The 16,102-nt window shown below is 36.7% G+C and overlaps 1 protein-coding gene and 1 non-coding gene across 7 annotated transcripts in view; both read right to left on the bottom strand.

Annotated features, from left to right (window-relative positions):
* The window catches only part of ANKRD28 (ankyrin repeat domain 28), a 185,265-nt gene that overhangs the window by 72,644 nt on the left and 96,519 nt on the right, over positions 1-16,102 (bottom strand). For 5 of the 6 annotated variants that reach the window (XM_067737405.1, XM_067737409.1, XM_067737408.1 and 2 more), the window contains exon 3: positions 9,126-9,204. In XM_067737405.1, the coding sequence (XP_067593506.1) occupies positions 9,126-9,204 (79 nt within the window). Of the gene's footprint in view, positions 1-753; positions 774-9,125; positions 9,205-16,102 lie in introns of those variants that run through there. The other variant, XM_067737406.1, reaches the window with a different exon arrangement.
* Positions 2,408-2,542, bottom strand: LOC137225625 (small nucleolar RNA SNORA18). The gene has a single exon (XR_010943936.1). It is a non-coding gene; the product is annotated as a small nucleolar RNA SNORA18 (small nucleolar RNA).

Below are 16,102 nucleotides of genomic sequence, written 5' to 3'. Positions count from 1 at the left end.
CTTCAAATTACAGCCCACAGACTGCCAGCCACCTATTTTTAAATAAAGTTTTACTGCAACATAGCTACACCTATTCACTTACGTGTTAAATAAGTAGCTTTCGCATCACAGGAGTAGAGATGAGTAGTTGCCAGTGTGTCTGTATGACCCTTCACATAAAAAGTCTATCAGCCTCTGATCTAGGCGAAGTACCTGAGATTTAATGCTATTAAAATTATTTCTATTTTCCTATTTGTTTGTAATAATTATAGTCCCACTAATAATTTTCTAAAACTTCTGTTTGCAGAGCATAGTTTTTTTCTCTGCTCCTAAGCCACAGAGGAGATAGTCCCTATTCAGTGAGCTGGGCCAGGAGCCAAGTACTTTTAGCACTCTTCCCAAACTGGAAATAATGCTTTCCTTTGGCTGTCTACCAAAATCAGTGGCAAAAGCTTCAGATTCCGTTTTCAGGTTGGGAGAAGAATGAGCAAAAAGCAAGTACATTTCCACTTTTCCACCTGTGATGCTAGACCACCCCCCCTACCACCAAGCTAGTGCACTGTATCATTTAAGAGGGTGTTATGGATATATAGATATTGTCGGTTGAACTGTGTCCCCACCACCAAATTCATATGCTGAAGTCCTAACCCCAGCACCTCAGGGTCTTCACAGAGGTAATTAAGTTAAAATGAGGTGTTTTTTTTTTTAGCATGGGCCCTAATGCAATATGACTGGATCCTTATAAGCATTAGAAATTTGGACATAGACATGTACCGATGGAAGACACAAGAAGGCGGTCATCTACAAGCCAAGGAGAAAGTCCTAGAACAGATCCTTCTCTCACAGCTTTCAGAAGAAACTGACTCTGCCAACACCTTGATCTTGTACTTCCAGCTTCCAGAACTGTGAGAAAATAAATTTTGTTGTTTAAGCCACTCATCTTGTAGTAATTTGTGATGGCAGCCCTAGTAAACTTATATACCAACACTGCAGTCTTTCAAACGTCACACACTTTAGGTCTAATTCTTATTACCAGAAACACAGTATACGTATTTCCTTATTAAGAACTTTATTTTCTATAAAAGGCCAATTAAATGATTAATACAACACATTATTTAACCACCTAACACATGCTATAAACAGCCTGAGGTACTGGTAAACCTATGTTTGAAAAATATAAGCATTACACGAATAGCTCCCATAAAAATATCTATATTTAGGCAGCCAGTAAATTTAGTCCTTAAAACAGAAGTTCTTCAACAAAAGTTATTTTCTATACAAATTTTACTAAATGCTAAGTAGATGGGGGTGGGTAGAGTGTAGAGGGGAGCACAGTTCAGACTGCAGCAGAGTTAAGAGTCAGATAGCCTGAACTCCACAGTCAGATAGCCTGGGTCTGACTTACTATGCTGGCTCTAGCTTTTATTAGCAGTATAACTTTCAGCCAGTTATCACATCTCTAAATGCTTTCGCTTCCTTTATCTATAATAATACCTTCAGAGTTGAGGATAAAATGAGGTCATAAATGAAAAAGCTAAATTTAACACAGTACTTGAGATATAGTAAGCACTCACTGCTTCCAATTACTTTGCTCCATTCAATAATAATTGTAAGAGTAATTCTACTAGACTCTAGTGTTACTATATAGATTCTACGGAAGGATTCACTTGTTTGATTACATATAACATGTCAAAAGTTATACCCCTCATCCATGAATCTTAAAAATGCATCATGGACATCAAGTGAAGTTTCTTCAGGAAGGCTACCAATTCGATTAAAAGAGCGTGTTTGTGTGAATGTCCTTTTGCCCCCTTCTCTCCACTGTTTGTGTCCTAGAATCCCTATCTAACACCCTTTTAGATGATCTAGAGGTCATCCACAGGAGACTCTCCCTTTATAACACAGAAGAACAAGGTAAGGCTGTGCTACAGGAGAGATCAAGCAAGAATCTTCATTATTTATTTTTTAAAGGTTTTTTTTTTTAATTATGTGTAACACAAAGTTATTTAAATCAATAAATTTTTAAGGAATTTCGAATGTTCTGATTCTTTCCACTGCCAATCACCTTAGTTCCTCCAAACTCATAATCTTCAAGATAAAACAGCCTTTTCAAAAAGAAGCTATCATGTGAGTCAGCCCACAATTCTTTTAGTTAGGCTTCTTTGATCTCCAATGAAATATGGACACACTTCAAAATTCCCCACCTGTAATCTTTGGGATCCAATTTCCTCAAGCGATTTACTTTAGGACCGTGTTTAGGGTCAGGCGATGGATCTGCCTGGTTCTGAATTTGACACCCTCTAAAAATGTATTAGGTTCAAATCATATTCACTCCTAAGCCATCGCACCTTAGAACAGTACAGATCATTGGGATATGCCAATACTTAAGATGAAAAGTTTGTCAGGTTTTTCATAGTTTACTTGGCAGCTCTGTCTTGTAGTTCTTTCCCACAGATCTAACAGGTAGTTCTATGAGTAAAGGAAACCACACAGTTAATCTATGAGGCGTTTTTTGCCCCTCCCTACTCCAAACAGATGTTCTGGAAAAAGCATATTCCTCAATGATATATAATGGCAGTCCAGTGGTTAGGACTCCACGCTTTCACTGCTAACAGCCCGGGTTCAATCCCTGGTAGGGGAACTAAGATCCCACAAGCTGCATGGTGTGGCCAAAAAAACAAAAAAAAAAAACCTTAAAGGATTCAGCACAGGACTAGAGCAAAAATATACAAAAGCAGAGTAAACTGAGCAGAATACAGTTAATAGGTAAATATATTTGAAAGAAATTATCCCAGGAAAGGAGAGGAAGAATTTGTGAACTACTCTTTATACACAACTTCAGAGAAATTAAGTTCTGAACAGAGACCTCAAAGAAAAGCTCCAAGAAAGAGGTAAAACAATGCAAAGAGATGAGAGCTGGCAGATCAGGAAAGAGAAAAGGAAAATAAAGCAATCAAAGATAAAAGCCTAGAAACAACAAAAAGCAGAGCAGACATGTCTTACAACACAGTCAAGAATCTGAAGCCACAGCCAGAGTGAATCTTTAAAAAACTAGGTCAGCCTCTGTCCCTCCACCTAAAACTCCCCATTGGTTTTCCACATCACTTTAAGGGCCAAAGCAGGTATTTACCTGGAACACCCCCAACCTCTGCTTTACCTCCTACTGCTTTTTTCACTTGCCTCCAAACATGCTACACCTCACGGTGTTTGTTCTTGCTAATCTCTTAATTTCCAGTAAACATCTGCACCATATGCAAGGCTCGCTTCCATATTTGCGTATCTCCTCGAATGTCACTGAATCCTTTCCTGATAACCCAACACAAAATAGCAACTGATCCCCACCCAACATACCATTCCTTTAATTTTTCCATAGCAATTATCAACACATGACAAACTATATATTAACTTGCTACTATCTCCCCCATTAAAACATAAACTCCATAAAGGCTGGGACTTCATTTATTTTATTCACTGCTCTACCACAGCACCTAGAATGGTACCTGCTACGCAGCCAGGCTCATTAAGTATTTGTTGAATGAATGAAGGATAGGTAAAAGGAAATAACTTAAAACTAAATTTAAAGACAAAATTACAATCAGAAAATAGCTGATAAAGACAGATGAAGGATATCCATTTTAGTAGCAAAACACACTGCACAAAAATTTACTGACAGAAAAACACACGGAAATAAAACATGTAAAGATGCAATGAAAGATATAAATGAAATAAAAATCCGAATTTCAAAACTAAAAGTGTACATTCACATAATGCCCTAGCAAAAAGAATCAAGAGATTTAGCCTAGGAAAGTTAGCATGAATTTCAGGGATAAAGAATTGAATCCTACAGGCATCCAGGCAGAAGAGAATGGACTATGGTGGTGGAAAGTGTAATGGGGGGATGGAATGTAAGCAGAGAGGAGCTCAATTCAAGACTTTCACTCGCTAGAAGACAGTGGAGTAACATCTACAATATTGAAAGGAAAAAGCATAAATTGAGAATTTTATAACTAGCTTATCTACCCTTCAACTAAATAAAAAAAAAGAAATGGTCCAAAATAAATAAGATACCACAGAATACAATATCCATGAGCTCTTACAGAAAATATAAAAACAAAAACTACTTGATGATGAGGTCTATTTAACCAAGAGACATCAAAATTTTAAAACCTGGGAATAGAGAAGCTATGAATAAGGACAGAGTGTGTGTGATAAAACAGCGGGAATTATGATTACAAATTAAACTGTAACGTCGTAATTCTTGACAATGGAAACACAAGAGTGAAACAAATTACAAAACGTTACTTCCTAACTTCTCACCACAGTAAATCAGAAAACCACCAAAACCTGAAACATAAACATCCATGAACATCGAAGTACACGGCTCTAAGGAACGATCAATTTCTTTATATTCTTCACTTTTCGTTTTAGAGAAATATTTTAGGAACTATTTATTCCTTGCCATGGATACCAAAGTAGTTTTTATAATATGAAATTATAGTAATTTACTTTATTGTGTGTTCTTATTGGAGCATACCATGACTTTTGTATAATGCAAGAGCTAAATGGAGATTATTATTTCACATTGCTTAATTTTCTTAAGATTACACTAAAGTTAACCTAATTACTATTGTAACATGTCATTGGTAACTAACATGAAGGGTAAGAACAGTCTACCCTAAACTTTTCAGTAACAATTTTCATTACTAATTACAAACAAATTAGCCTAATGTTGTTGTCTACTTTCCCGTTCATGTATTTAATTCTCTTCTTTAGGGAATTATCAGGTAAAACACTTAGTTTCAATTCTAATTTATAACTTACTAAAAATTCATTCAATACAATTATAAGGCTATTTTGAAATCGGGGTATGTAAATTAGTGTATAACTTGGGCCTCAACAACCATGGCATTCAAACCAAATTTAAGCAGAACCCGTGAAACACCACTACAGAACCTCAGGAGTGTACATATACTGTTTGAAGACTACTGTTCTGGGTGATCATTATTTTCCCCCCAGTTTTATTATATAATTAACATATAACATTATATTAGTTTAAGATGTAGAACAAAATGATATGACATATAATATAGAAATGATTACTACAATAAGTTAACATCCATCACCTCACATAGTTAAAATTTTTTTCTTGTGATGAGACTTTTAAGCTTGCATCCCCAGAACTATCTTATAACTAGAAGTTTGTACCATTTGACCACCTTTACTCATTTCCTCCACCCCCCACTTGTCTACCTCTGGCAACAACCAATCTATTCTCTGTTTCTATCAATTTGGTTTTTGTAGATTCCACATGTAAGTGAGATTATGAATTATTTGTCTTTCTCTGACTTATTTCATTTAGCATAATGCCCTCAAGGTCCATCCATATTGCTGCAAATGGCAGGATTTGCTTCTTTTTTTACAGCCAAATAATATTTCAATGTATGCATTTACCACATCATCTTTATTCATCCATTGACATACATTTAGGTTGTTTCCATGTCTTGGCTATTGTGAATAATGCTGCAATGAACATGCCTGTATCTCTTTGAGATGGTAATTTTGTTTCCTTTGGATATACACACAGAAGTGGGTTTGCTGGATCATATATGGCAGTTCTATTTTTAATTTTTTGAGGACCCTCCATACTGTTTTCCGCGGTGGCTATACCAATTTATATTCCCACCAACAGGGGTTTTCCTTTTCTCTACATCCCTACTAATACTTGTTAATGCTTGTTTCTTTTTTTTAATGATAGCCATTCTAACAAGTATGAGGTGGTATCTCATTGTGGTTTTGCTTTGCACTTCCCTGATGATTAGTGATGTTGAGCACTTTTTCATGTACCTTTGGCCATATCTCTGTCTTCTTTGGAAAAATGTGTATTCAGTCCCTCTGGCTGACTTTTAACCAGATTGGTTTGTCTGTTTTTTGCTACTGAGTTATATGAGTTCTTTATATATTTTGGATATCAATCCCTTATTAGATATATAATTTGCACATTACTTTCTCCTATTCTGTAGGTTGCCTTTTCATTTTGTTGGTTTCCTTTGCTATGCAGAAAGAAGCTTTGTTGTTTGATATAGTCCCACTTGTTATATCTGATTTTGTTTTCTTTGTTTTTAGTGTCAAATCTAAAATATCATCGCCAAGACTGAGTCCAAGGAGCTTACCTTGTATGTTTTCTTCTATGAGTTTTATGATTTGGGGTCTTATGTTCAAGTCTTTAACCCATTTTGAGTTGATTTTTGTGTATGGTGTAAGATAGTTGCCCAGTTTTCCCACCACCATTTATTGAAGAGATGGTCCTTTCCCCATTGTCTATTCTTAGCTCCTTTGCCTTAATCGATCACAACATGCACAAGTTTATTTTGGGGCTCTCTTTTGTTCCACTGATCTCTGTGTCTGTTTTTATGCCAATACTATACTGTTTTGATTATTACAGCTCTGTAATACAGTTTAAAAATCAGGAAGCTCCAGTTTTAATGTTCTTTCTCAAGAATGCTTTGGCTACTTGGGTCTTTGTGGTTCCATACATATTTTAGGATTGTTTTGTTCTACTTCTGTGAAAAATGCCACTGGAATTTTGACAGGGATTGCACTGAACCTGTAGGTTGCTTTGGGTAGTATGGACATTTTAACAATATTAATTCTTCCAATCCACAAGCATGGAATATCTTTCCATTTCTTTGTGCCTTCCTCAATTTCTTTCATCAATGTCTTATAGTTTTCAGTGTACAGCTCTTTCACTTCCTTGGTTAAATTTATTCCTAGGTATTTTACTCTTTTTGATGCAATCATAAATGGAACTATTTTATTAATTTCTCTTTCTGATAGTTATTAGTATATACAAGCACACAGATTTTTGTATATTGATTTTGGATCCTGCAACTTTACTAAAATTGTTTATCATTTCTAATAGTTTTTTGATGGAGTCTTTATAGTTTTCTATATGTAATAAGTCACCTGCAAAAAGAGACAGTTTACTTCTTCCTTTCCAATCTGAACACTTTTAATTTATTTTTCTTGCCTAACTGCTATGGCTAGGACTTCTAGGACTGCTGAAAAAGTGATCAGACTGGGTATTCTCACCATGCCCCTGATTTCAGAGGAAAAGGTTTCAGCTTTTCAGCTTTAAGTATGTTTGCTGTGGGCTTGCCATATATGGACTTTATTATGTTGAGGTATAGTCCCTCTATACTTACTTTGTTCAGAGTTTTTACCATGAGTAGGTGTTGAATTTTGTCAAATGCTCTTTCTACATCTATTGAGATGATCATATGATTTTTAGCCTCATTTTGTTAAGGCGTGTATCACATTGATTGATTTGTGGAAGCTGAACCATCCTTGCATCCCTGTAATAAATTCCACTTGATCATGAGGTATGATCCTTTTAACGTATTGTTGAATTTAGTTTATTAATATTTTATTAAAGATTTTTGCATCTATGTTCATCTGGGAAATTGGGGTGTAACTTCCTTTTATTGTAGTGTCTTTTTCTGATTTTGGTATCAGGGTAATGCTGACCTCAAATGAGGTTGGAAGCATTCCTTCCTCTTCAAATTTTGGAACAGTTTGAGAAAGATAGGTATTAACTCTTCTTTAAATGTTTGGTAGAATTCACCTGTGAAGCCATCTGGTCCTGGATATATTATTAAAGCAGAATATGCCTCAATTAAGAGGAAGCATTATTTTTCTCTTGAACCTCCTCAGTTCTTACCTCTAGTAAATTTCAGCTGAAAACTAGTGAGCTAGCATCCATAGAGGAACAGACATCTTCAAGGAAGTATGTCACTGATAAAGTTATTCATAAAGAAACTAATACAAGAATATTAGCTTGGTCCATAAGTGACTGTAATTCTATAAGATCATGCAATTTGTTATAAAAACCACATTTAAAAAACTTTATTAATTTATAATGGCAAAATTCTATTCAGGCTACTATTTAAGAGGATTTTCACTCAAAATTTCTCTCAGTGCTCCTTCTCCCAAATATCAAAGGAATGATACTATCTCTCCAATTGCATTATGCATATATCTGTGCAATCTGGCAACATAAGCACAATTCAAACATAGGCATCCTTTTTCAATAAATATCACTTACGATCATCTGGATACAACAAAAATATTTCTAAACTCCCTTTGATTGCCTGTTTTAGGACTGCAAGAAGTCTGACCACCATAGGTGCTATTCTATAGGACACAGTTTTACCATTATTTCATATTGTAAGGTCTTGAACAGGTTAGAAGAAATTTAAAAATAAAGTACAATTTCCTAAAATATATTTTACAGGCCCTCAAAAAGAATTAGACACAAGCTATTTAAAGACATAAATCTTGCTGGCATCATTTTCAAAATATATCTACAATCACATCTTTCCTAATCCCCTCCAATGCTGTACTAGCTCCAAGCTACTATCACCTCCTCGTTGGAGAACTATTATCATCTCCCAGCAACTCTGAGGTCAATGAGGCCTTGTATGACTACTCCATATAATACCCAACTTATATAATTCTCATCCCACTCCATTACAGCTGTCCCTCAGCATTTGCAAGGGATTGGTTCCAGGACCCACTGTGGATATCAGAATCTACAGATGCTCAAAGCTCTTATATAAAATGGCATAGTATTTGCATATAACCTATGCATATTCTTCTGTATACTTTAAATTATCTCTAGATTACTTATAATACCTAATACAATTTAAATGCTATGTAAATAGTTGCCAGTGCATGGTAAATTCAAATTCTGCCTTCTGGAACATTCTGGAATTTTTTCCAAATATTTTTGATCTGTGGCTGTTTGAATCCATGGATTCAGAACCCATGAAAACAGAGGGCTGACTGTATTCTGATCTACTTTTTCATTTTTCCATAGCACTTATCTCCTTCTAACATACTGTAAAATTTACTTGTATTTGTAGCCTGTTTTTCTTTAGAGTATATGCTCCGCAAGGCAGTGACTTGTTTTCCAATGTACTCTAAGCACTAAAACAGTACCTGGGACATGATATGAGATCATTACTTCTAGAATGAACAAATAAGTTTCAGGTTGTTTAACAAATATGAAGAAATAGTCAATGAGGTTTAATAAATATTAAATATGACCAAAATGTGCATGATGTGCTCTTACACAGAGCTTACCATACCAGATAAAATAAGCAATTCAATGATTTCTGCATCTCCAAGATAGGCAGCAGCATGCAGTGGAGTTCTCTTTTCATTGTCCTGTGATAAGAAGGAAAGATGGAACATAAGTTTTAATATAAAGTTAATTTTAATATACTTTAAATGAAGAAAAGCCATTATTAACTACAGCTTACTACTCCCACAACTCTAGTGTAGTCTGCAAGTCCCATTATTTCTCTGCAAGGAGAAGAAGAGCCTAAAAAATATATTTTGGCCTTAAAAGAATTGTATAAAATGCAGCAAAGAATAAAAGAAAAATCTAAGATGACAAAGAAATAACTTAAGACTTTCTTTGAATAAAGATGCCTATGCTGCTTGTATACACAAGAAAATTTCCTTTACTTCATACTACTTGCCCACCCCCCCAATATATTTCCACAATTTTACATAGTTTAGAATTGTTGATCTAACTAACTAAAACAAACCCTAACAAACAAAAAAGTTTGCTTATCAAAATGTTTCCACAGGACTATAGTGGCAAAAATAGAAAATATCTCTGGGGATCTGAAATTATCCCTTAAAATAATCCTAAGCTTTTTCTTAAAGGTCCTGCCAATTTCGTTTTTAGCTCTAAAATATATTCCTATCCTATGCATAGTCTTCTAAATCTTCCTCCAGGAAGAGAAGCTACATCTAAGTGCATGGCTGTGTGTACTTCCCCCCTCAAACAACAATGTCCTCCAGTTTGAGAAGCAAGATCTTACAGTAATGTCACATTCAGGGATTCAATTCACATTACACTTCATCTAAAGTTACAACAGTGTTGCTGACTTGGCTGTATCTGAGAAAGCTATTCATTTAGAAATATTCAGTTTGAAATTTACATCCAATTTTTTAGATACTGGCTTTTGAGCCAGATTATTAGTTGTTTTCCATTATCCGTTTTCCCCTTTGTCCATAGGAATAAAGTTTTACCTGGTTATTTACCCACCAGCAAGAGGATAGACTCCTAGCATGCCTTGAAGTTTTGTTACTTAGTGTGGACCAATGGTACGTGAGTGGAAGTAAAGGCACAACTTTCAGGTCATCTTCAACCTAAAAGACACCAATCCAGAGCTAGACTAAAACTTTCCCACTTCCCTCAGGCTAGAAGGCACATGTGCAACTGTATCGGCTTTGACCATGCAGAGGCAGGCCAATATCCTACAAGTCTGTTAAGCAAAACGTACTGAATCATCTTGTAGAGCACAGCTGCCCCACCAACAAAGAGCTGGACCACTAACTTCTAGACTATTAAGAGAAATAAAATTCTTATTTAAATAGGTATTGTGTTTTGGGGTCTCTTGTATTAAGATAACATTATAACTTTCAAGATTTAAAAAAATGAAAATTTTCACGTCATAATAATTTTCCAGTTTGGCAATCAAAACCCCAATTATGCAAAGAAAAGATAGTTAGGCCAATGAGAATAAATTAGGAAAAAAACTGCTAGTCAAAAGAGGGGTTAGGGCTTCCCTGGTGGTGCAGTGGTTGAGAGTCCGCCTGCCGATGCAAGGGACACCGGTTCGTGCCCTGGTCCAGGAAGATCCCACATGCCGCGGAGCGGCTGGGCCCGTGAGCCATGGCCGCTGAGCCTGCGCGTCCGGAGCCTGTGCTCCGCAAAGGGAGAGGCCACAACAGTGAGAGGCCCGCATACCACAAAAAAAAAAAAAAAAAAAAAAAAAAGAGGGTTAAAAATATTCACAGGCAATTCCAAAAAGGTTTAGCTGTAGTATATAAAGGAATTAGAAAGATATGTGTAACACAATTATAACTGGCTCTACATACATTTCTTCGTATAATTTTAATATATTTGTGATACTGTTTTTGTTCTTAAAATAGTTGGTATAGTCGTTATTAATGTTTTTAATAAGCGAAGAGTTCCTGTCTCTCGAACCCCAACTAATTTCCACAAGACCATGTTTTTTATTCTAATACATACCCCATCAAACAAATGGTTTGCATAGAAATTACTGAACAAACTGTCATTGAAACAGCTAACACAGAACCACTAAATATCAGGCTTTATTCAAAGCTGAGTCCTAACTTAGTCAATTTAATAAAAAGATCCTTGGCTTAAGGCTTTTCACTGTTAATCACTAACACATCAAACTTCCCTACTGTTTAAATATGAACAGACCCACTCAAATTGAGGAACACATCTATTCCACAGTATAAACCACATACACAGCACACACAGAAAGTGAGTCATTTATGTGTGAGAGATGTCTGGAATTCTATGACTCAATGCCTTAAATACTATTTATCTATTATTTTATGACTCATGAACTTTCTTTTTTCTTTAATTTGATTTGGAGAAAGGAAAAACTAAGGAATAAATTGGTAGTTATGAACATTTTTCAGATGAGAGGTCTTTGAGCTGCACATCCACATTGTGAAATAATATGTAAGGGCTCTGAATCCAATTCCAAAGTGTGTGTGGGGGGTGGTTTTCCCCACACATCCAAGCAAAGTTCCAACACCAGCTGGTCGTCCTACAACTCAACACAATTCTGACACCACCTACCAGGGGACAGCATCAGGTGCCACAAGTTAAGGGTTCAGTCCTACAAGAAGGGGGCCCCACCCCACCTCAGAGGTCAAGAGCAAGTCCAGGTTGTTACTGGTCCTCTGACTGACTGGCTACAAATCGAGGTTCCCCGGACCGCCTCCTTGGGTTTGATCAATTTGCTAGAGTGGCTCACAGGACCCAGGAAAGCAGTTTACTCACTAGATTACCAGTTTATTACAGAGGATACTGGAAGAGACGAATCAACAGTCAGATGAAGAGAAACACAGGGCGGGATCCCAAACAAAGGAGCTTCCATCCTCACAGAGTGTGGGACCTGACACGGTGGAACGTGTAAGCATTTCTGGGTCACCAACCTGGAAGCTCCCTGAACTCCCTCCTTTTGGGTTTTTAGGAGGTCCTACTACACAGGTATGTTTGATTAAATCACTGACCTCTGGCAACTGAACTCAATCTCCAGCCCCCACCCTCGCGCCCCCACCCCCCACAGAGATCAGAGATCGGGGGTGGGACTAAAAGTTCTAACCCTCTAATCACATGGTTGACTCCAAAGGCAAGGGCTCCCACCCTTAGGGGCTTTCCAAAAGTCATCTCATTAACATAAAAAAAGGCACTGTTGCTCTCATAGGAAATGCCAAAGGTTTTTCTATGCTAGAAACAAAGACCAAATATATATTTCCTATTATAAATCATAATATTGGGTGGGCCAAAAAGTGCCTTTTTTAAGTGTTTTTTTAAGTAAAAATAAAAGACGGTTTTTCATTTTCACCAAGAACTTTATTGAACAATGATTCACCGTTCTCTTCCACTACCTTCTGCCATTTTTCAGGCAACTTTGTAAATCCATCTTCCCAAAACTTTTTATCTTTTTGACCAAAGAACTGTTCCAGATGCCTTTTACAGTCTTCCAGAGAACTGAAATTTTTTCCATTAAGCGAATTTGGTAGACACCGAAATAAATGGAAATCGGACCGTGCAATGTCTGGTGAATACGGCGGATGAATCAGAACTTCCCAGCCAAGCTGTAACAGTTTTTGCCTGGTCATCAAAGAAATGTGCGGTCTTGCAATATCCTGATGGAAGATTATGCATTTTCTGTTGACTAATTCTGGACGCTTTTTGTCAAGTGCTGCTTTCAGCTGGTCTAAATGGGAGCAGTACTTTTTGGAATTAATCATTTGGTTTTCCGGAAGGAGCTCATAATAGAGAACTCCCTTCCAATCCCACCATATACACATCACCTTCTTTGGATGAAGCCCGGCCTTTGGTGTGGTTGGTGGTGGTTCATTTCACTTGCCCCACAATCTCTTCCATTCCACATTGTTGTATGGTACCCGCTTTTCATCGCCCATCACAGTTTGTTTTAAAAATGGAATGTTTTCATTACGTTTCAGTAGAGAATCGCATAGGGAAATATGGTCCAGAAGGTTTTTTTCACTTAACTTATGTGGAACCCAAGCATTAAAGCGATTCACACAACCAAGCTGGTGCAAATGATGACTGCAATGCCTGGTTTGGATATTCTGAGTATGTTGGCTCTCTCCCGCGTGGTATAATGTTGATTGTTCTCCATTATTGTTTCGATTTGATCACTATCAACTTCAACTGGTCTACCCGACCGTGGAGCATCATCCAGTGAGAAATCTCCAGCACGAAACTTTGCAAACCACTTTTGACACATTCAATCCGTCATAGCACCTTCTCCACACCCTGCACAAATCTTTTTGTGCATCTCAGTTGCGGTTTTACATTTCTTGAAATAATAAAGTGTAATATGTAAAATGTTGCTTTCTTTCTTCCATCTTCAGTATTAAAATGGCTACACAAAAATTCATCAATTTTGCTAAGCCTTTTTTTGAATGCACGCTGATATGACAGCTGTCACATACAATCTAACGAAACTGTTTTGAATGAAGTTAAAGACAACTAAGTGCTGCTAGAGCCATCTTACGGAAAAAACCAAATGAACCTTTTGGCCAACCCAATATCGCACTATGTTTTCAATTTAAAATAACAAGCAGACCCTCATGTTCCTTATCAATGGAACATCTCTAAAGCACAGTGTTAAATGAAAAACGCAGCCTCGAAACAATTATATGCTAAAGGTTCTACACACTCCTAGGATTGAACATGCATAAAACATCTTCGGAAGGATACTCAAGGATATCTTGTATACGCGAGATACAGTGATTGCCTCTGGGTAAAGAACTCTGACACTAGAGTTTGAAGTGTGAGAGTTATTCTTCACCATTTGTGGCCTTTGGTACCATATGGAGTTATTACCATGTTTCAAAAAGTAAAATTAAAAAATTAAAAATAACATTTCAATCAGCTGAAAAGCATTTCAGTAATTTCCCATACCAGACATTTCACAAGTCCAGGTGCCCATTAAAAAAAGAAAATGTTTCTTAGATATTAAGTCGGTTTTTAAAGAAACCATACCTCCATGTTGTATTCTAGAACAATCCCAACTAGAATTATGAAATACACACAACAGACTCAAACAAAAAATTTAACTCATTTGATCACACAGCTTTTGATTATATCCACTGAAATAAATATTTTTCTTACAGTTCTCATGTGGTGCCCTGAAAAGATATTTGTGCATATGATTAGGACTACAAAAAATTATTCACCCTCCCCAAATAAAAGCAAACTGAAAAATAGCTTTAGTGCTTATAAGTGATTATTCTGAAAGATGGGAAAAGGACACATATTAAAGGAGACCAGTGATTGCTAACCACTCTGAGGTTGGGCCACAGGCTAATGGTAGACTGGTGCATTACACACAAGTGATTGGAACATGAGGGAGTTCGTTTGTAGTGATGCAATAGCTCTGCATCTTGAACATGTTGGCGGTTATACAAATCTACACATGTGACAAAATGTCAAAGAATTATACACAGAGATGTTACCATCACTCCTCTCCTCCTCCCCCATATGAGTGCATGCAAAAACTGGTGAAACCCAAGAAAGGTATGTGGTCTAATTAGTTGTACTATGCCAGTAGCAACTTCCTGTTTTTGATAATGCACTGTAAGATGTCATCATAGGAGGACTCTGGTTGATAGAAACACAAGATCCTCTCTGTACCATTTCTGTAATTCTGGAGTATCTATAATTTCTTCAAAATAAAGTTTTTAAAAAGTGTTCAGAAACATCCTTTAGTTTTTATGTTGTACTATGGCAAACTCCAGAAACAGCGAAACAGAGTCAAGCAAGGTTAGACAACCTAGGGAATGAGTCTGTGAGAAAGAAGGGAATCTATGGTATATCCCAAGCACAGCCCAGGAAAAGAGCTATTAGATCTAACAGGATGTGCCTTGCGTCAAACCTGCAAACTCAAACTGCACTTATACATTCTCAACATTTTCTGTGGAAGCTTTAACTTAAAGCAGATTCTAGGATCAGGTTGGAATAAGAGGAAGCCTATAAGGTAGGAAAACAGAGAAGTGAAAAGTTAGAAATGATAAATTGAAAGAGAGACAGAACATCTGTACAAGAAGAAATACTTAGAGTAAGAATTCATCTATGTATACGGATTCAACTACAACCTTCACAACAATGACTCAATTCCGCAATTCTGCCCTACTCCAGGTACTGAAGCATTCGTGTATATCAGCTGTAACCAGGAAGAAGAGTAACACCAATATCACAGAGCTTGCTTTATGCTACGACTGCTCTAAGAACTTTACCTCACAAGGTTAAGGAAGTGAATACATATAAGGAAATCAAATCACAGAAAAGTTTAAGGAATTCACTCAAGATCATGTGGAATTGGCAGAATCAGGATTGAAGCACTGGCAGCTGAGCTCCAGGTGTGTGATGTTAACTTATTATACAGACTCTATCTACAAGGCTCCACTATCTATTTAACCGCTGTCTGCTTAAAACTAATCATTCTCCCTCAAAACATTCTGTGGTCTGACCTCACTTTTTCTTATCAATTTCTTATAATTTTCTAAGTAGCTTTTTTTTCTTTTCTCTATTTTCCAAATTTACTTTCCCATGAGGGTCACTCTCTTTTCTGCCCCATCATTTTTACTTTTTCTTTTATTTCTACTGCTATCAGACTGAAACTTCCCTGTTGAGCATCTGGGTATCATCTTTCAATGCTCAGCTTCTGGTCCATAGAACTCAGCTGAACTTAGCTAGGGTTTATCAGATCCATTCTTGTCTTGATCCCTTCATAAAGTAAGTTATGATGGCTGGTTGTCCTCAACAGCCTGCACTCAGAGAAACCCCACGGTGAACCTTGGCTTTGGGGATATAGTTCTGTAGGGTGTTGGCGGATGTCTGAGATGCTTCAAATAAGAGAACCCTAGCTTACTTTGGCATGGAAGTGACACTCTGTACACTTACAGCTATCTGGAAAAATCCTTAGATTGTGCTTTTAGTTTTTATTTTTAAATTCACTACCATCCTCCA

Source organism: Pseudorca crassidens, chromosome 5, assembly GCF_039906515.1.
Source record: "Pseudorca crassidens isolate mPseCra1 chromosome 5, mPseCra1.hap1, whole genome shotgun sequence".
NCBI lineage: Eukaryota > Metazoa > Chordata > Mammalia > Artiodactyla > Delphinidae > Pseudorca > Pseudorca crassidens.
Note: the sequence above shows the minus strand (reverse complement) of the source record. Positions and strands in the feature narration are given on the sequence as shown.